We start from the raw sequence: 20,747 nt of genomic DNA on the forward strand, positions 1-20,747 counted from the left end.
GCTGCTGTGATTGGTCGATAACCATTTTTCATGACGCAAAGCATACACGAATTTTAATTGGCTGACTTGACGCCTGGCCCCTCCTCGCGCGGACATTTGAAAACGGCTTTGTAAAGAAGGAAGAAGAGAGACGAAGAACACCCAGGTGAGAGAAAATAATTAAAAAACGAGGTCGCCATGACCAAAACGGATTATTAAGAGGGGTGTTATTAAATGTTTGTGCGTGGGAAAGAAGCTGACAATTAAGGAAGTCAGCCAAATTGCAAGGTAAACGAGTAACCTCGCTAACTAACACAACAATTAACGTTAGCATTTACTGTTAGCTTGCTAATGTTAGCGTGATGTCGGCGGTTTCTTTGTAAAACGTTCGTTGTAGTTATAATAATTTGACGTAACTGATATAGTAAAGCCACACTTTTTTTACTCAGTAATATTTAGTACTGTCTCGTGTTGTCAAACGTGGTTTCATTTACTTGGTTTCCGCTACCTATCGATGCAGACATGGCTCCCAGGAAAACAAGAACGACGGCCAAGGCAAGGAAAAATAGCCCCAAGACGGCTAAGCTAGAAGCCTTCCTGGAGGACTTCGACAGCGAGGGTGATTATATTTCACGTATTTTACACTGCAATTTCAATAGTGTTTTATGGCAATCCCTGACAGGCTTGCTGTATGTTGCGGAGTCCATCTACTTTCAAAATGTTTTTTATATTTTATATTTTAACATCGCAGATTTAAATGCTCCTAATACTAAGATTCGTTAAATGCTTTTGTACATGTGTTTGAACCCCCCTTTTCCATTAAGAGGGAGACTCAAATATTGACACGAAACAATGGATGAATATTGGATTATTTTCTGAATCTATATACAAAAAACACCAATGTTATTATTAAGTCATTGTACTTGCCCTGACACTGCAAAGTTGAAAAATAAAGAAAGCAGTAGTCTTCTCTCCTTTTCCTCAGACCTTGCTGTAAAGCAATACGTTTTTAAATCTTTGGTTAACATATATGCAAGTAAAATAAATGAAATCTGCTATATTATTGATTAATCAGGATAGTATAAGACTATCTTTACTGGTTAATTTTCATACAACTGTGCATTTTAAAGTTGTAGTTTGTCAATGTTGAGACAATGTTAGCTTCTTTATAAACTAGTGGAGTAAGCTAAAACTATGTTATTATGTTTCACAGTGAAGACCAGAGTGGAACAGATGAAAGAGAAGCTCAACCATCTGCTGAAAGATGTGGACAACGGCTACAACATGGCACTTATTAAGATCCCAAAGACTGTCCGCCAAATGCCCTGGATGGAACTATTCAGTGAGTTTACAAAAACAGTTGGATTTTAGTCCAACCAAACCAATCCCACTTCACGAAATGTGGAATACTGCTGATCTGGTGTTTTTCACTCCTTGAACATGTTAAACGATCGTATGATATGCACTGGTGTTACATTTAATTGTTTTATCATGGCAACTTTATTAAATACATGTTTCCTTCTCTGCAGAATCTGAGAAACCAGAAGTGGTGAATGTTAGTGTAAGTTGATTGTTTTACTTATTATATCATATGTTCTCTTTGGCATGTTTAGACTCACCTATTTCTCTATTAAACACTCATTCAGTTCTTAATAAATGTCTTCAACAGAGAGAAGAGGAAGCTGCTATTGTTGAGAGCATTGTGGCCGAGAACAATCCAGCCCTTTTCAAATCAGTCAAAAAAGGCATGTAAAAAAAAAAAATGTTTGGTTTACATTTGAAGTATTTCTAATTCAGGGGTGTCAAACTCAAGGCCCGGGGGCCAAATCCGGCCTGTGACTTCATTTCATGTGGCCCCACAAGAGCTTGCAAAGAATATAATATGTTTATTATTCGGTTACATGACGTTTTACAGAAGCACGTTGCCCATAAACTAAATGTCCCACAATACATCTCAAATTTGCCTTTTTTTCAAAATGTTACTTTTTTCTTCAAAATATCACTATTTCCCCCCCCTTTTTTAAACTTTTTAAATCATTTTGTGACATTCTCACTGAAGAGACTTGCAATTATTTGCCCTAAGCTTCTGCTTTCAGACGTAGTTAATTATGAAGTTATTACCCTATCCGATAATAATCCAATACAGAGGCAATAATGTAATATAATATATTTATATATGTATTTTTATATAGTCTTATATATAAAACTGGCCCTTTGAGTGCAACCATGATGCTAATGTGGCCCGAGATGAAATTTGAGTTTGCCACTCCTGTTCTAATTCAATAAATAAATGTATGAAGTTGATTTGATCCCATCTATTTTGTCTTCAACCCACAGCAACAAAGAAATCAACTAAATCCACTTCGGAAGATGAAAACACCTCGGGCACAACACGGAAGGTAATGGATGATTTTGATTTAAGCAAGCATACAAAGAGGAAAACCCAGCTGAGTGTTTGAGAACATCATTGATATAAATATGGAGAGTGGGTGGTTGCTATGGAATGTCCTTTGTGTGCAATGTTCAGTCACTGGTGTTTAACGGCTTGTTCCTAATTCAGGCGAAAGCAACAAGGAAACCTCCAACCACATCAAAGAGAGCAAAGGCCCTGACGGTCAGACGGTAAAGTGGTTCATAATCTCTTTTAGGGCAAAATGATCAATGGGCGCGTTCACACCGGAGTACTTTTACCCCGTTTAGTTCCGTTAGTACCCTTTATGTCGCGTTCACACCAAAAAGAGTACTTAGTGCCGGGAACTTTTACCCCCATTTTTAGTGCCTGCTAGAGAGGTGGTACCAATTTCTATTGGCTGGGCGAATTGCAAACCACGCCCGTAAAACTCTGGAAAGTTTTTTGAAGCCGTCATTGTATTTGCTGGCATTAGCATTAGCCCCACGCACCAACGGAGAGAGACTAACTTATGGCAACACAAAAAAAAACATGGGAGCGGTGGAGTGATGAGGAGGTGTCGGCATTCTGGCGATTTACTCGGAAGGCTTCAGTAGAAGCTGCTGGGAGTCCCAGCAGCTGCTACTAATTTGTAGGATTACTGGTCGTGCTAATGTTGTCTTGTGTTCTGTGTTCACCTCTGCATGTGTGTTCAGTGCCATGTGTCTGGCAAATAAAGTCAAGACCCCCTCAAAAGTTACGGTTAATTTCATTTTAAAGATGAGCACCAAGCAACATCTCCAGGTGCTCCTTTGAGAACCAGGGCAAAAAGGTTATGTGCACCCCTGGTTATAAGTGCTGACCCTAAATACGGAAAAGTACTTGGTGTGAAAGTGGCTAATATCATTTAAAAATACAGTGCTTTGTAAAGAACGCAATTTTTTTTCTTTTCCCCCTTTTTTTATTTCCCCCCCCAAATTGTTTCGTTAAATATTTTCAACAACTGTATATGTTAATCATCTTTGTGTTGATCAAAAATATATAAGTATTTAATGCTTGTGTATAGTGAATAATACAGATTATCTGAATTTCTTTTATACTGAATAGCAATATTGGTCTCAAAAAACCTCTGAGATTATTTTCACATATGGTCCAGCCCTTATCTCTTTAACCTTTTGCACATCTGGTTGGCAATTATGTCATACTAAGTTGTCTCTGTCTGGTTTCAGATCGAGCAGGAAGCCAATTGTCACTCCTGCAAGGAATATGGACTATTCTCTGATGATGGGAGCCACTCCCCTCATTACCCCACGCTTTGATCCCAGGTAAGCAGGCTTCATAGTTAAAGCTGCATTTAAAAATGCATAATAATGTTGTCCCTGTTTCTGCATTAAAGGCTGTCTCGTTACCTGTTAAGCATAAATCATATTGGCATCAATCAATTTCTGCATAAGGGAAGTCTGCTGGTTGGGTTTAAACGTGTCTCTCAACCTATATGAAGTAGAGATGTTAAGATTCACCGATTCGCATCGGTGTACCGGCATAAACGTTCAAAATGCGAGTGCACCGGTTGAAAGGGTGCACATCGGCTACAGTTTGGGTTGAACTCGCGATGCATCGATTGCGTAGCGTCTTTGCATCGGTAAAAAACCGATTCATTCATATAAAATCCCCTCATCTTGTCAACGCTCAGCAGAGACGATCTTTGATATTTGTTTCGCCACTACGGAGGCCGAGAGTCTCAGTTATCAACACACGAAAGTTGAGGAGAAAGAGAAACACAGCGCACCGAAAAATACCTACAAATCAAACGTTTGGCAACACTTCGGATTGTTCAAGAAAGACGGTGTAATAGTCCTTTATGCTATATAGTTGACCGCAGGTCATGGAGAGTAATAAGGTATCCGTAGACCTTTGTATGAGGTATCTTTATTACTTAACAGGTCTACAGCCATGATACATAGATCCGTCCTAGATGCGGGCTTGCATACACACAGTATCACTCCGCAGCCGCACCCCATCAGTAACGTCCTGATGGTATATGTGCGCGGCACTATATACTACAGACGGTCAACTTGAAAGATCGCTCGCAAATTGTTAACGATGCAGAGCCGCTTTAAAGTACACAAGTAGTACGAGGAGCTTAGCGACGCACATAAAGAGGTGACATGGGGTCTGCGGCTGAAAAGAGAAACCTGAAAGTTAGACATGAGTTAAATCACTCAGTGAGGTGTTCTGTCAGAGAGAGTGGTGTTTAGTTTACAGCAGCCTGTGACGGCCAATAATAATTTAAATGTCTTCCTCACTGTAAGCAGTTATGAAATACCTGTTTGTGAGAGGTTATTTGTATTCTTTATTGTTCATATAGAACCCACTGCTTTCTGCTCACTGGTGAGTCAGCCTATGAATGAGTGTTAAGCACATCAGGCTGGCAGCTGTATGGGCATTGCACTATGGTAGCTGTTATTTGCACATTGTTAATCATGAGCAATGCATCCTTACATTGTTTAACTGTGAGGTGTTATAACATGGTACCCTGGAGAGCTTTTAAAGGTAAAAAAATAAAGGCATGATGGAATGTGCAGTACCAAATATGTAAAGCAATTTTTTGTTAATGTATGATTTGCTGCATATAAGGAATAAAACAAAAATCCTCTGTCGTACCATATTGAACTATCATTATTTTTGCATCATGTTGAATCGCAACGTATCGCACCGAATCGCATAATGTTGAATCAAATCGTATCGAACTGTATCGCAACAGGGGTGAATCGTATCGTATCGCATCGCATCGCCTGGTGTTTCAAATGTATCGTTAATGTATCGTATCGTGGCAACGTATCGAGATGCGCATCGCATCGGCCTCAGTGATGGAGATGCACATCCCTAATATGAAGTGATGAATAAAACCCAAAGCAATGTGGTTAAATGTCTCCTAAATGTAAGCAAGTGCCTGCTTTATCCAGCTGTGTACTCCTTGCTTTTGATGTGCTATATTCAGTATTTTACATTGTGAAATGCCTGTACTGTTATTGCTCTTAACTGTTAGGCTAGCATTTTTATCAAAACGGGCAAATAAACACCCCAACTATTTAGGGCTGTGCAATTAATCGTATTTTAATCGCGATTACGATTATGGCTTGCGACGATTATGAAAACAGCATAATTGACAAAATACGATTATTTTGCTGGGTGCGCTTTCGCCCCTCCCTAAAAGACCACTCGGCCACGTGGGAGTGACATGTGTGTTGTGAGTGTTCAGCGCGAGCGAAGATGTCAGAACAAGAGCAGCAACTCGTTAAAAAGAAGGGTAAAACTATTACCACTATTTGGCTTTCAGGAGTCCGACGTGGAGCAAAACAAAGTACAGTGCAGGATGTGTTACCAGGTTGTGTTGGCACCACACGCTAACACAACCAATCTCTTTAATCATCTGAAATACAACCACAAAGTGCAATACGACCGGGCAATAATACAACAAAAAGCAGATGCCCGCTCGACTTCATCCACCACATTATCACAGTCATCGATTCGGGACGCATTGCACAGAGCAACGGCCTACGCGACGAGCTCGCAGAGACACAGAGATATTACAGGTGCCATTACATTTCACATCGCTAAAGATATGTGCCCAGTTAGCACTGTTAGCAACGAGGGCTTTAAGCAACGTGTCAACATGTTGGACAAGCGTTACGCGATGCCGTCTCGGTATTATTTCAGCAGGTCTGCGCTGCCTGCACTATATGACAAATGCCGTAGGGAAGTTGAGAGAGATGTGGCTTCAGCTGACTACTTTGCTACCACAACAGACCTGTGGTCTAGCCGAGGGGTGCTCAACCAGTCGATCGCTAGATGTGTCTAAAAATAGAACAACAATATTCTGTTTTATCGTTAATGTCCTGTAACATAATCTTCCTGTGCCAGAATAATGCACTTGAACGCATCAAAGCTTTGTGATTGGCCGGCGTCACCCCATGTGTCGGGGCGTGGCTGAGGGTCTTCAGTCCAGGTGGCAATATTGTCACCTGCCTGCGCTCATCTCTGAAACCAGACCATGTAAACAGGCTGGTGTTTCTTGCAAAACATCTTTAAGAGATGACATGAGCAGCCCTACCAGCATGGTGTGACCATGGTGGCCTAAACATTTTTATTTGGTCTTAAATTGTAGTTCAACATTTATTTCCTGTTACTTCTGGACCATTGGCCAGCCTTCAATGTTTAACTGAGTGGAATATGTTGAATATGTTTTACCAAAATGTTGGCTATATGTTAAGGAGTTTTCAGTAGGTTGTGACAGTGCACTGCAACATATTTGATTTAATTTATTTTTGGTCTAATTTATTTTTATTTATCATATTAATAATATATGTTTAGTATGGTTTTGGAAGAGCGCTCCAACATATTTGTTGATCTTGTTTATTGGTAAAATATTATTTATTTTAAAGTTCAATAAATGGTCAATGAATAATCGTCAAAATAATCGTGATATCAATTATTGACCCAAATAATCGTGATTATGATTTTTGCCATAATCGCACAGCCCTACAACTATTGCATCAAACCAAGATAACTTTTAAAACCGTTTGGGTTTTGTAGTTCTTATCTGCAGGTAGATTAAGCATCTTTCAATGTGTTACATTATGTGGGCATGAAGCCCTGTGAAGCAGCATTTGGTCAACACGCTGTCATTGGAGGCAGTCGCAATTTCTACAAGCTCGCACTACCTGTTAGCATCTGGCATCTGTTAGCATCTAGCTCTCCTGCTTACAAACTTTTAGCCATCCCTGCTTAGTGCTTATACAAGTAGTAGTTTTAGTTGTCTGCGATCTGCCGAGGCCTACTCCCACCTGTCGAGTGCGGCTGTACTGAGGTGTTTTTCCTCCGGAGACGTCGCGAAGAGACGGAGTGGCTCCACCTGTTGCTGCATGCGATCTGCGATTTACGGAGGCCTGCTCGTAGCGAAGAGACGGAGCGGCTCCACCTGTTGCTGCCTGCGATCTGCGATCTACGGAGGCCTGCTCCCACCTGTAGAATACGGCTGTACTGGAGAGGTTTTTACCCCGGAGTCGTCGCGGAGAGACGGAGTGGATCCACGCTTCGGGCTTGGCCTGCTTCCACCGAGCGTGTGCTGCTGTACGGAGGAGGATTTTACCACCACTGGGGCCTGCTTTCCACCTGTCCTGGTTCTGCTGTTGCAGAGGCCTGCTTTCACCCCGGGCATACCACGGAGGGACCGGAGCACTTCCACGCTGCTGTTTTCGCCTGTCCTTTGCTGCTGTGCTGATTTTGCTCCAGGAACATCGCGGATACTGTGTGCTGGTCTGGGAAAATGGCCCATATCGGGATTCTGCTGTGCCTGTTAACTGTTTTGGACTATGAGAAGATCTCTAGTCGTTCTGAGAAGTCTACTGGATTCAGGTCTGTTCTGCCACCTGCAGTGGGCATCCCCTGCAAAGGTTCGGATGTGTTGCTCAAACAATTACCGGTTGCCTTGTCACAGACAATCTGCTCGACAAAATATGTTTGTCTTTTTTGTTTTCCTGCGATGATGGTTCTTCAGGACTGCTTCTTAAGCTCTAATCACACTCTCGCAGACTTTTCCGGTGTTTCTAAATTAGATGACAATGTATGTGTGTCGTTTAAGAGGAAAAGATGCCTGGTTTTGTTGTTATTACTGTCAGGAAATGTACAACCTAACCCTGGTCCGCCCAGTAGTAGTAGTAGTAGTCAGATCGCTACTCCTGCTGATTTTAAAGCTAGGTCTGGGTTGGGTTTCATCCACTTGAATGTGCGCAGTCCGTTAGGTAAACTAGATTTTGTCCGTCATTGTTTTATCAGAAACATGGCTAAACAAATCTATTTTGGCCTCTGACATTGCCTTAAATGGTTTTAATGTGTATCGTACCGACCGGCCTAATAAAGGTGGTGGCGTTGCCATTTATGTTAAGAATAAGTTCAGTGTAACCACATTAGTTTCCAAATCGATCAGTAAACAATTTGAATTTTTAGCCATAAATATAGAAGTGGCAAAGGGTCAACAGGTCATGGTAGTGAGTTGTTACAGACCCCCCTCAGCTGTCAAAGACTCCTTGTCTTCACTAGCAAATCTTTTATCACAACTAGACTACAAGGAAATAGTGCTACTTGTAGATTTTAACTGGGACTGGTTAACTGCAGTGTCAGAGGATTTTAAAAACCTTTGTATCTCTTTAAATGTTACTCAGATTGTGGACAGTCCTACTCGCCCTAACATTAAGTCCCCTAATAAATCCTCCCTAATTGATCTCATTTTAACTAATGTTCCCCATAAATATTCATCTGTGGGAGTATTTGCAAATGATCTGAGTGATCACTGTGTTGTAGCCACAATTAGGGACACTAAGGTCCAAAAGGTTAAACCTCGCATTATCATTAAGAGAGACATAAAACATTTTGTGGAGCAGGGTTTTGTGCATGATCTGTTTGATTTTGATTGGGGAAAAATCGATCTGTGTGCTGATGTAGTAACCGCATGGTCTTATTTTTATCTTGGTTTTATGGAGATCATTGATAGACATGCACCCCTGCGTACATTTTGAGTAAAGGGACGAGACAATCCTTGGTTTTCTGCTAATCTATCCAGTCTCCTTCATGAGAGAAACAAGGCCTGGGCAAAGGCTAGGAAATCAGGCTCAGAGGTAGAGTGGCTGCGTTTTAGTTGGCTAAGGAATAGCTTCACATCGCAAATCAAAAGTGCTAAATCAAAGTACTATCTGTCAGTAACCACAAAGAATCTGAATAATCCTGGAAAATTTTGGAAAGCCATTAAATCGTTATCCACCGGCGATATCCGTAATGAGCTACCTCCGTGCATTACCACAGCATCTGGCACTATATCGGACAGGGCTGCTATGCTCAATTGCTTTAATGAGCCTTTTGTGTCCTGTGGTTCTCTATTTGATTCTGTCAATAACTCTGCTTCTGTGAACACTACAGTATGTGACTCTGAAAAACTTGTGTTGGAAAACCCTTTTAGTTTTACCCCTTTTACTGTTGATGTTGTTCGTGAAGCTTTAACCAAGCTAGATCCTAAGAAACCGGCTGGCCCGGACAACGTAGAACCTTTTATTTTTAAAGATAGCTGCAGATGTTATTGCTCCACCTCTCACTACTCTTTTAACCTCTCCCTCAGCACTAACACAATTCCAAAATTGTGGAAGTCAGCGTATGTCCTGCCTAGGGCTGCAACAAACGACTAATTTGATAGTCGATTAATCTATCGATTAATGAAACGATTAATCGACTATTATGCCTTGCACAATTTCTCAAGCGCTCTTATTTAGCGATCAACTTTTAGATTTAGCTTGAGGTTGTTTTAGGCATGTGGAAACTAACAATGACGACAATAAAGATGAATACTTGATTAAAAAATACATATTATTAAATTAACTAAACAAATTGTTTGCTTTTCATTTAAATTAAATAAATAATATTTCACATCAAAAGAAACAACAATGTTTTAGAAAATAATAAATAATGTGATAACAGAATTGTAAACAGAATAGCTGAAACTTTAACAAACTAACTAATTCAGTTACCTCAAATCATTACTTGACAAATCATTACAGTAATGTTTATATAATTGAGTTAACTCCGTGTGTTGCTGCTGGCATACATAACACCTGACGTGGAAACGTTACTCGTGGACGGGGCTACAGAGCTACTAGAAAGACAGTCGAACCCGGTGCATTTCTCCGTCTGGATGTGGAGCACTTTTGCTAAATGTTTAGACAAATTACTCGTGTTACCGCCCTTACATGCTAAACTCTTATTGCACTTTTGGCAACGAGCATCGAGATGGGTAAAGTTTAACCACACCTCGGAGCGGCGTTCTCTCCGACATCTCCGCAGTGTGTTGCTGCATGTAGCAGCAGCGTGTGTGTAAACTGCCCCGCCCCCTCCCACACAGACCAGGGAGAGAGATCTCGTCTGATCGAAAATACATCATAGACGCATTTGTTTGTCTTTTTACATATTATAAACGAGCTGGCCACACTAAGACTGCGATATAATGTTTTTGTATCAATAATACATGACATATATTTTTTAAATGTCTCCAGTACCAATAACGTTGTAGTTTAACGGCGCGTAAAACGCACGTGATGACGTCACCAACGAATCGGTTTTAATCGATTAAGTCGATTAGTTGTTGCACCCCTAGTCCTGCCTTTGCTAAAAGGAGGGGAGGCCACCTTATTAAATAACTATAGGCCAATCTCTAAGTTGTCAGTTATGGCTAAGGTTCTTGAACGCTTAGTGAGTGAACAGGTAAAGGTGTTTTTATGTACAAATGACATCCTGTCTAAACATCAGTCAGGCTTCAGAAAGCAACACAGCACCATCACTGCCACAATGAAAGTGGTGAATGATGTGGCGAGTATTTTAGATAATAAGCAGAGTTGTGCAGCTCTATTTGTTGACCTGTCCAAAGTGTTTGATACCGTCGATCATCACATGCATGTCCAGCCATGCAGTGGGGTGGTTTGTAAACTACCTCTCTGAAAGGTCCCAATGTGTTCACTTTGATGGGCTGTCTTCTGAGTGGTTGAACATTGCAAATGGTATTCCCCAAGGTTCTGTTTTTGGTCCACTTTTATTCTCCATCTACATCAACAGTTTAGGTGAAAATGTGGATGAAGCTACTTTACATTTTTATGCGGATGATACGGTTATGTACTGTGCAGGTCCCTCCATTAAGGAGGCTGTTGTTAATTTATAGGCTGTTTTTAACATTATTCAGACTCAGCTCTCTGAACTAAAGCTTCTTTTAAATGTGGATAAAACCAAGGTAATGTTCTTTTCTAAAGCTAAAAAGACACCAGAGCCTGTTTTTAGATATTGTAACTACGCAAGGAATAAAACTTGAAGTGGTTACCTGTTACAAATACCTTGGTATCTGGCTTGATGATTGTCTCACTTTTAAACTTCATGTCAATAACCTGCTTAAAAAACTGAGGGTTAGGTTAGGTTTCTTCTACAGGAACAAGTCCTGTTTCTCGCTTGAGGCCAGGAAAAGGCTAGTCACTGTGACCTTTTTACCTGTGCTGGACTATGGTGATTTGATGTATATGAATGCACCTGCCAATTGCCTGGTCAAGTTAGATGCTGCGTATCAGTGCACTAAGATTTGTGACAAACTGTAAAGCAGGGGTTCTCAAAGTTTTGATGAGTGAGGGCCAATTTAGGTACCCAATATTTGATTGAGGGCCGCCCAAGAAAAAACGGAACACAAAATAATTCCAAAATAAATCCTTTCTTTATTGTACTAACCAATTACCGCAACTCGCGAGATGCCTAGTTGCCATGCAACCAGGAGTCTAGCAAACTTTCCACAAGCTGTCATTCATAATTTAGGAATGACAACCCAGGGGGCGCAGTTTTACCATTCTTAAGCCTCTTAACCCTGTTTTCTTAAATCACCTTTTAAATGTATTTCTTCTAACATGGCACCCCATGTGTTAAATATCAAAATGTTCAGGACAATCTCTGGTCTTGCTATATATGCATATTGCTCACCTTAGAGCACTGTTTGATGAGATAAGTAGCTTAAAATGTGACATCCGATTTTTGGAAAATCTTAAACTCTTGTGAAAACACAAATGTACTCATGTGATCGAATTGTTTTGGTGTTTTAGATTTGGTTACCAAAGTCCTAGGATCACAAAAGCAGTGAAATATTTGAATTACACTGTATATAAATGTGTTATTCATGTCTAAAATAAAAAAAATTAAATTCAAATTTTGAGTAAAATAGGTGTTTATCACTCTACTTTCACCACAGCAGGGGCTGAGATACATTAGGACTGAATAATGACTTCATATTACATACCAAGGTTCATGTGATGTGTACAAATACAAATTGAGTATTCAACTTTTTTTTTTTTCAACCAACTATTTATATAAATATAAGAAACTGGAAAATCTCACTATATAAATGTCAAGACAGTGTCGAGGTCTTTGTCTGTCTTCCAAGACGGTGGGTCTGGCTGCTGTGGGGGTGATGGTGCATGGGCTGCTGTGTAGGTGGGGTGTACAAGTGCTATACGAGACCTCCACGAGACCTCCTTGCTGGCTGGGTTGAAGGTGATGGCTGTGGTGGAGCCTTTGTGCTGAGGTGTATCTTGTCCTGGTGGCAGCCGCAGATGGAGGTGGAGGCAGCTGTAGTGATGCTGGTCCTTGGTGGTGATGGCTCTGGTAAAGGCCCTTGAGCCACAGTAGATCTTGACCTGGGGGCTGGCACAGATGGATGTTGTGGCTGCTGGATAAACGCCGCCTGTGTAGGACAATAATTACAACTAATTTAATTTAAATAAAGTTCAAGTAAAATGTTGCTCAAGCACAAATAACTATGCACACATAAAAAGTTTGGGAGGTTGCAGAAGGAGTGTCTCTCTCTCTCTCTCTCTCTCTCACACACACACACACACACACACACACACACACACACACACACACACACACACACACACACACAGGTATTTCCAGTTACTTTACATTCAGTATAAAATCACAGACACACATATACATAGGCTACATCTGATTAGAAAGTCTCATCTGTACAGGGCGGTAAAATAATAACAGGCACACATATAAATAAATCTATGACAAAGTCTCATCTGTACAGAACAGTATGATAAAATAATCGATGGCAAAAACATGTCACTGTAAATGTCTCCGTTGTGGGACAAATAAATGATTAATTTAATCATCTACACATGTAATCTCACTTTTACACACCAAAATAACGTTAACACAGAGTAAACGTTTGCTAATGGAGAGTCTATTTTGTCCCAATAAAAAGTTCATGACTATCGATAAAAAATATATATCAATAAACTAGGGCCGGGACTTTAACGCGTTAATTAAGATTAATTAATTACACAAAAATGTACGCATTTTAATCGCACTTATTTTTGCACAGCGGAACGTTTCTCACTGGATGAGTTTCAGGCGTACCGATTATACTGGAGCACCAACTAACGTTCATGACTTCAAACAACAACAAACCACGGTGAACAATAGTCAAACATGAACGAACAAGCTGATGAGACCGCTTTGGTCGGCCCCGTGGATGGGACATTTTGTTTTAAAAAAACGGACGGATGGAAGCGTCGATAAGAGCACGGCTGTGTGCAAATTATGCAAAAAAGAATTTGCATATCACCGCAGCACATCAAGCCTAAAGTATCACCTAAATGCAAAGCATGTAGCAGCTAGCGTGGACGTTAGCCCGACTCCGAGTGCAAGGAACCACACCCTGACCCAACCCACACTCAACCAGATGACTGGTTTCAGGGCCAGGATAGGTAAGTCCACGTCTGAGAAAATAACCAGCTCCCTGGCTCACTGGATTGTCACTGGGCTCGACATTAAGGACTGCCCGATGGCCCGGGGTCATCTAGTATTTAGCTCGGGCAATGAAGCCTCACCTGCTGGTGGCCCGATCGGGCAATCTATTATGCCAGTATCATGCAGCTCGCGGATCTAGTAATGAGTGACCCGACAGTAAAACTAAACATATCTATAACTAGTTCAGGTAGTTTGAGAGGTAATTAAAATAGCTACGTGTGATATTCTAACCTGAAGTGTGTGTTTTGTTCCGCTCACCGCTGCATGTTATCATGCAGAGCTGCGTGTCGAGTCTCGACTCGTCAGCAGCAGCTGATCTCTCTCTCCCGTCAGATTAGACTTCACTCGCGTTTATATCCATATCGATCAGATCCAGCTAGTTCTAGCTAATGATATGACTACCTGCTTATTAAAAGACAACTACACGATAAGTGTCGCTATGCAACTGGATGAGGCCACAAAGTATAGCGCAGCATAATGCATTTGTTTACATGCCCACCGGAACCCCGAGGCATTACCAACAGATCAACGCACAATCAACCCATACAGGACATCTCTTTCTCCACATTAAGTGTTAGACATTAGAGTTGACTATTCTTGTCTGTCACATACTCTTCTTGTCTGTCACATAAGTGGCGCAACTGAAGCGGTATTGCTCTAAAGGGAAATTATTTTGACCGAAGATATTTAGATTTGCCGGCTAACGGGAACTCTGACGTGTGCTTCGCGGATGCGCTCGGCTCCTCTCGACTGCTGCTCGGGTCTGCTCGGTCAGCTTCCGGATGAGGAGGCATTCGTTCGACCAATTTACAGTAGTTAACATTACAATTTTTTTTAACAGGGGCCATAATAGTGTAAATAATGTTTGTTTTGGCAGTTATAACTGAATGTAATGTTTTCTACTTTTTTCCATCTGGGAAGGCATTTTCCTTCATCAGATGGAAAGTGTTTTGACCAACAACTTAAGTATTTCTTATAGCTATGCAGGGCATGCAAGCGAGCAAACACAAACAAGAACAAACAAACAAGTGAAATGAAGAATAAAATTGAAATTGTACAATATAATATTGTGGTGGTTCATCTTATAATTCAGTCTAGAGAATGCACCAAACAGCATCTAAGACCTGCAAAAATTTAAAAATGTCTAGGGGGACGGAGGCCCCCCAAACCCTTCGTGCCATTTCGTCCGCATGCATTTTTCTCTATTGGGCTCAGGGCCATCTGTACATTAGCTTAGATGGCCCTGTGCTTAAAAATGCGATTTTTAAAAATGCGATTAAAAATGCGATTAATTTCGATTAATTAATTACAAAGCCTCTAATCGAGTCCCGGCTCTACAATAAACCTATTGTTCATTTTTGCGGTATTCCCCACACATTGCCAGTAGCCTACACTATTACTGTAATATTTACACTTACCCATGTCCAAATGGATCCTTGTTGTTGTCTTTGTATTCTTCTTCTTCAGAAGAGTCGAAGACTTCAGGTTCTGAGGCTCTATCCTCACTGCTGCTAGCGAAAAAAATCTCTAGCGAAGTCGGCAACTGTAAAGTTTTTTTTAGCCATTTTCTCTGTCTCTCTCTCTCTTCTCACAGACGTAAACTGATGGGAGACACATGGTTTATGTTTTTTTTACTTGGTGGGTAGGCCCTTAGTGATTTCTCGATGTCCATTGGTCATTTGAGACCATGATGGCTGCCGGCCGAGATTTCCTTGACGGACACACAAATCCACCAATCCCACACAGTGTAAAGTCAAGCTGCTTTGAGCGGCCATATTGGCTGCTGTGCCCTGGTTACAGTCTCACAGGAGATACCGCTGGAAAGCTACTCTTCCAGCGATTCCGCGGATATCTGAATCATATTTCTACTCCTTATAATCGAAAATATATGATTAATTACGTAAATTTATGCGCACTCCAGAGGGTTAAATTCCATTCTAATTCTTTCTAGATACAACCATGGAGGATTAAAATATAACGCATGCATTTCAGCGTGTCACATTAACTATCGCGGGCCGCCAGAAACATTTCCGAGGGCCGCCATTGGCCCGCGGGCCGCACTTTGAGAACCCCTGCTGTAAAGCATTAACCCATCACTGTACCCTGTATGCAAGGGCTGGTTTGCTTTCACTAACTGTACGGAGGCTCAGTCACTGGTACATTTTTATATACAAAGCCATGTTAGGGAAACTTCCATCTTATATCTGCTCCCTGATCTCACAGAAAATTGTAAGTGGCTACTGCCTGAGATCCAATGCTGTGGTTTTATTAAATGTGCCAACTGCTAGGACTGTCTTAGGGAAGACAGCTTTTAGATAGGCAGCTCCTCTGTCTTGGAATAGTCTGCAAATTAAATGGAAACTGAACAATCTGGTGCCACTAAATGTTTTTAAAGCTCGGTTGGATGCTAGTCAATCGGAAGCTATTGGTACCTGTTCATGTGGATAGTTATGTAAATGATGCTGTATGATGTCCTTTTGTTGTTCTATTTATGTTTTTATGTTTCATGTGGAACTACTTGAGCAGGTCTCCCTTGAAAAATAGATCAATGATCTCAATGGGATTTATCTGTATAAATAAAGGTTTGAAATGAAATGAGACTTGTTCTCCTAGCAATGTTGCCAATTCTGTTTGACTGGTGAAGCCACACAGTATAGTATTCGACATACTTATCTCATCTTATTCTCCTTCTTCCACCACAAATATTGTCATGCTACTCGTCCGGCAGCGTTGACACGAAACACACAAATTGCAGAAAACTGCGATAATTTGCCCCATAGGAATGAATGGGAAATCCATTTGAACAGAGCTCAAAAACAACCCACTTTGACCCCATACAGATTCTGCACACTTAAACGTAGAACAAAAATTACTAGTTTAAACGGTTCTCGATACTATGGACTTTATTAGACTAATTTCTCATTTGCCGCTGTAATGGTGCAACTAGTGCAATTTTTACTCTCGAGTAGTGTTGCACGGTGTACCGATACTTGAAAGGTACCGCGATACCCTGCCGTTAAAAACGGTACGATTCCTCCGTTTCATTAGTATCGGTACTTTAAGAATGACGGGGAAAAGTACTCCCGTGAAAAAGCGCCGTTTTAATAAGAGCCGCGTGTGTTCAGCGCTCTGTTTCCACTCCCTGCACTGCAGCCGTGCCTGCAGTCCCGCTCCTCTCAAGCACGCTCTAAGTCCCTCCCCTCTCTCGTGCACGCGGTCACGCGCTAGCTGCCAGAGCATGTGAGAAAACGAGAAGCATGGCTGCAAGTGGGAGTGCAACTGCCGCTGCGCCTCGGCTTGTTGACAAAAAAGACGCCAGAAGTCTGTGAACGGGCCGTTCAGGTGTTCAGAGCAGAGCTCCCTGTCGGAGCGCAGAGCGTGATGTGCACTGAAAAGTGTTTCTGTCGCAATATTATCGTTGAGTAAACTTAACTAGCAAACTAGCATCACTATCTGCTAACGTTAGCTTTAGCCTAGTTTTCATAGTTCATAGGCTATAAACGGAGGTGGTATAAGTATATATCTTGTACTTGAGTAAAAGTAGAAGTACCCAGGTCTTGTACTTGAGTTAAAGTAGAAGTACCAGAATGTAGGAACAATCCTGCAATCAAAATGTTCCCAAATAAAAGTACAAAAGTATTATCATCAAAATATAGTTAAAGTAGTGACAGTAAAAGTAGAAGTACTCAGGTCTTGTACTAGAAGCACCAGAGTGTAGGAATACTCTGTTACAGTAAAAGTACTGCATTCAAAATGTTCCTCAAGTAAAAGTATTAAAGTAGCGACAGTAAAAGTAGTCATTGTTTGATTGGTCCATTTCAGAATAATATATATGATATGTTTTATAATGATTGATCATGAAAGTGTTCTCAAAACTGGTGAAGGTGCAGCTAGTCTGAATGCCTTTGTATACTGCAGGGTAGCTGGTGGATTTACTCCAGGTGGAACTACAGTCTGATTTAACACTTGGTTATATTTCACATCATTCATCCAGATCTGTGAAGTAACTAAAGGGATTAATACATGTAGTGGAGTAAAAGTACACCATGTACCTCTGAACTGTAGTGGATTAGAAGTACAAAGTAGCAACAGAAACATTGAAATACTTAAATAAAGTACAAGTATCTCAAGATTGTACCCAAGTAGTACTTGAGTTTATGGACTTAGTTACTTTACACCAGTGGCTATAAAGATAGAAAGACTAAGCCTTGCACAGAGGCATGAAAATACATTTTCAAAATGCTCAACAGTGCTGCCAAAATGTTAAACTCACTGCTACACAATTAAAATAAATGCTTTTATATATATTTATATTAGATGTGACTCTTTGGCGTTTCTGTTATTATTACCTGCTGCTTTAGTTGTTCTGGCTGCTAAAATCATCTGTTATTCCTAATTGTAAAGCCGATATTCCGTGGGGTCGGGGGCTCGGATCCTTGTCACCTTTTTCATACCTGATGAGTTTGCATCCCTGATAATATTTAAAACTGTTTCCCTTTTTTTAAGAAAAGTATCGAAAAAGAATCGGAATCGCAATTCTTGACTTGGTATCGGTATCGAAACCAAAATGTTGGTATCGTGACAACACTACTCTCGAGGATCTACTTTTAACTCGGAGAGATTACACACAGGCTTCCAAAATGCTCACCATTAAATCCTTATTTCCTCAGACTTCCCAAGACCCCCGCTGTGAGGAATCCCCACCACAAAGAGAGGGTTTACAGCATCTCAGTCAACGGCTCTCCCATCGCAGCAGGACATAATGAAGACATCGTCATCAATGTCCCCATCGGCAACGGAGAGGTGAGCTTAGACTTTTGGATACTAGAAAATGCATTTCCTGCAGAAAATGCGTGCGAATGCTATAAACTGTGAACATTTATGGCTGAATTTAGCTGAAAATGCAGAAAAAGCTTAATGTGTTATTAGCTGAATGGTAGCTGCTTTTAGCTACACAAATGCAGAAAAAGCTTAATATTTAAAAGAAAATGTTTAAAAAAAGGTATAAACAACAACATGTATAGCCTTGATGTCCTGAAATAGCTGAAAAAGGACAAGGACATCCTTCTGTTGGAGGGTCAAAGGAGTGTGGTGGGATTATTTTCGGCGTATTGAAGATCGTTTCCCCGACATCGAAGGTGCCTGCTACAGGACAACATGGAACGTGCGCGATTTTGACGCGATGAGCGGGGGGGTTTTAGTGGAGCAAGCGCATGAGCTGCGAGCGCCAGAGCCTCGCAGCGGCGAAACTGAGGCTCCGTGGTAAACTGGTAACATGAAGAGCCGTTTGGGAGCCGAAACAGCCGGCGCTTTAAGAGAGCCGAGCCAAATGATCCGGCTCACTAACGTAAAAAGACAGTATCTATAAGGGACGGCTCAAGTCAAAATTCAAAACAACCCCCCCCGCCCGGGGTGGACGCCCTCTCAGCCCTGGTCTGGCGGAAACACTGATTGATGAGAATAATGATGAAAATGATTAATCCTCGCTGTCGTGAATCATAACTGCAATATCAGACAAAAATAATCTCAATCAGTTATTTGTTCCAAATTGTACCACCCAATGTTTTTCTTTGTATATATGACTTCTGATCTGTAATGTGATGTGTCTCTGCAGAGTGTTCAGCTATTGGCCAGCCAGATGGACTCTGTGGATCTGTCTCTGCTGGATGAAACTGCTCTGAGGAGCATTCGTCAGCTGAAGGTATATTCATCCCTTATGTAATTTCACCTCAACATTCAATGTATGAGAGGAGAAGTGTATGCACATGCTTTTGATTCTCATCATTGTTTATTTCCCCTCTTGGCAGAATCGCCTCACCGTCCTGTGTGGAACGGAGTAACGCTACCGCCTGCTCTCGTCTTGTACATTACTTTAAAAAACAAAAAATGCGTATCTTTATTTCAAACTTTGTTTGATATGTTTATTCTTATACAGGAGATACGTGGGTTTTAGCATTTGTATTTTATTGTTTTCCTTTGATAGATATTCTAAGGATCATACTGTTGCCTTTGACTTTTTATTTGGGTTTAACCGCCTTTGTGGAATACTGCACAACTGTCTGTCATTCAGGTGCTTTCCCCAGACTTTTACTCATGTTAGCAGTCTATTAAGGTTTGTTCTTTTAATTATAAACCTTGAAAGACCTGACAGGTCTGTACTCATGTACTGCAAATATTGATAACTATTCATTCTTTGATTGTCTGTACATTTTAATCCTACATGTTGTTTCATTCCGTCATTGAGAAATAAACAATCCTCCATGTACATATCACAGATTGTTTGCAAAAACTGATACAGGATCTTGACCAGAACTTTGTGTGGTGTGTTTTATTTAGGGTAGAATGTGTTGGTTGATGAGTGTGGATGTGGAGCTTGTTCCAAATAATTCTGTATTTGTAATTTCAAAAGATACTTTAATTATGTGTATGTAGAATTTACTGGACAGGTTTTGTTTTTTCCGACAATTCTGTTCACCAAGCTGTACCGCTGCATGGTGACCAGGAGGTGGCAGCAGATCACCACACCAGTGTGTAGTCTTGAATAAACAGAGCAGCCGTTCGGATTGTCCAGAACTATTATCAAGTGTTAACCCATTTGGCAGAATGGCTATTGTAACACATACATTAATACAGAATATAACTTACTTTCAATCACAAACAAATACAATGTTGCTTGTCAATGTGGAGCCAGTTTACAATCTGAATGGAGCCTACAACTTTCCAACATTAAGATTGTTACATAAGTATTCTACACAAGTAAACATTTGAGCTACCTGTACTTAACCCATAGACTTAACCTCACATCTATGATTTAACTACTTATATTTGACCTTTACTACATTTATTTGACACCTTTACAATTCCTTTATGGATTCAGATTATTTTGCAAATACATCACATAAATAAACATTGACAACATTGTTTTTATATTGATAGGTTGAAATGTCCAGCAACAGCATACAAAGTAAAGAGGCTCAGAATTTACCAGCTT

General features: G+C 40.7%; 1 protein-coding gene across 2 annotated transcripts; it reads left to right on the forward strand.

Moving 5' to 3' along the window:
• Nucleotides 1-57: 57 nt before the first annotated feature.
• On the forward strand, nucleotides 58-20,068 carry cdca8 (cell division cycle associated 8). Of its 2 annotated transcripts, none has more exons than XM_034095087.2 (11): nucleotides 58-145; nucleotides 500-598; nucleotides 1,193-1,321; nucleotides 1,509-1,540; nucleotides 1,649-1,724; nucleotides 2,317-2,378; nucleotides 2,540-2,601; nucleotides 3,598-3,693; nucleotides 18,427-18,559; nucleotides 19,371-19,457; nucleotides 19,564-20,068. In XM_034095087.2, the coding sequence occupies exons 2-11, from the start codon at nucleotides 502-504 to the stop codon at nucleotides 19,594-19,596; spliced, it is 807 nt and encodes a 268-aa protein (XP_033950978.1). In that variant the 5' UTR covers nucleotides 58-145; nucleotides 500-501; the 3' UTR covers nucleotides 19,597-20,068. The 2 variants fall into 2 exon arrangements, with proteins under 2 accessions (XP_033950978.1, XP_033950979.1); XM_034095088.2 differs by lacking the exon at nucleotides 58-145 and adding an exon at nucleotides 152-267.
• The last annotated feature ends 679 nt before the right edge of the window (nucleotides 20,069-20,747 follow it).

This window comes from Pseudochaenichthys georgianus, chromosome 11, assembly GCF_902827115.2.
Source record: "Pseudochaenichthys georgianus chromosome 11, fPseGeo1.2, whole genome shotgun sequence".
Lineage (NCBI taxonomy): Eukaryota > Metazoa > Chordata > Actinopteri > Perciformes > Channichthyidae > Pseudochaenichthys > Pseudochaenichthys georgianus.

Coding starts and splice junctions, on each gene's coding strand:
- cdca8 (XM_034095087.2), top strand. CDS start 502: ATGGCTCCCAGGAAAACAAGAACGACGGCCAAGGCAAGGAAAAATAGC. Junction 1,725..2,316: donor TTTCAAATCAGTCAAAAAAG/GCATGTAAAAAA, acceptor TTCAACCCACAG/CAACAAAGAAATCAACTAAA. Junction 19,458..19,563: donor GGAGCATTCGTCAGCTGAAG/GTATATTCATCC, acceptor CCCTCTTGGCAG/AATCGCCTCACCGTCCTGTG.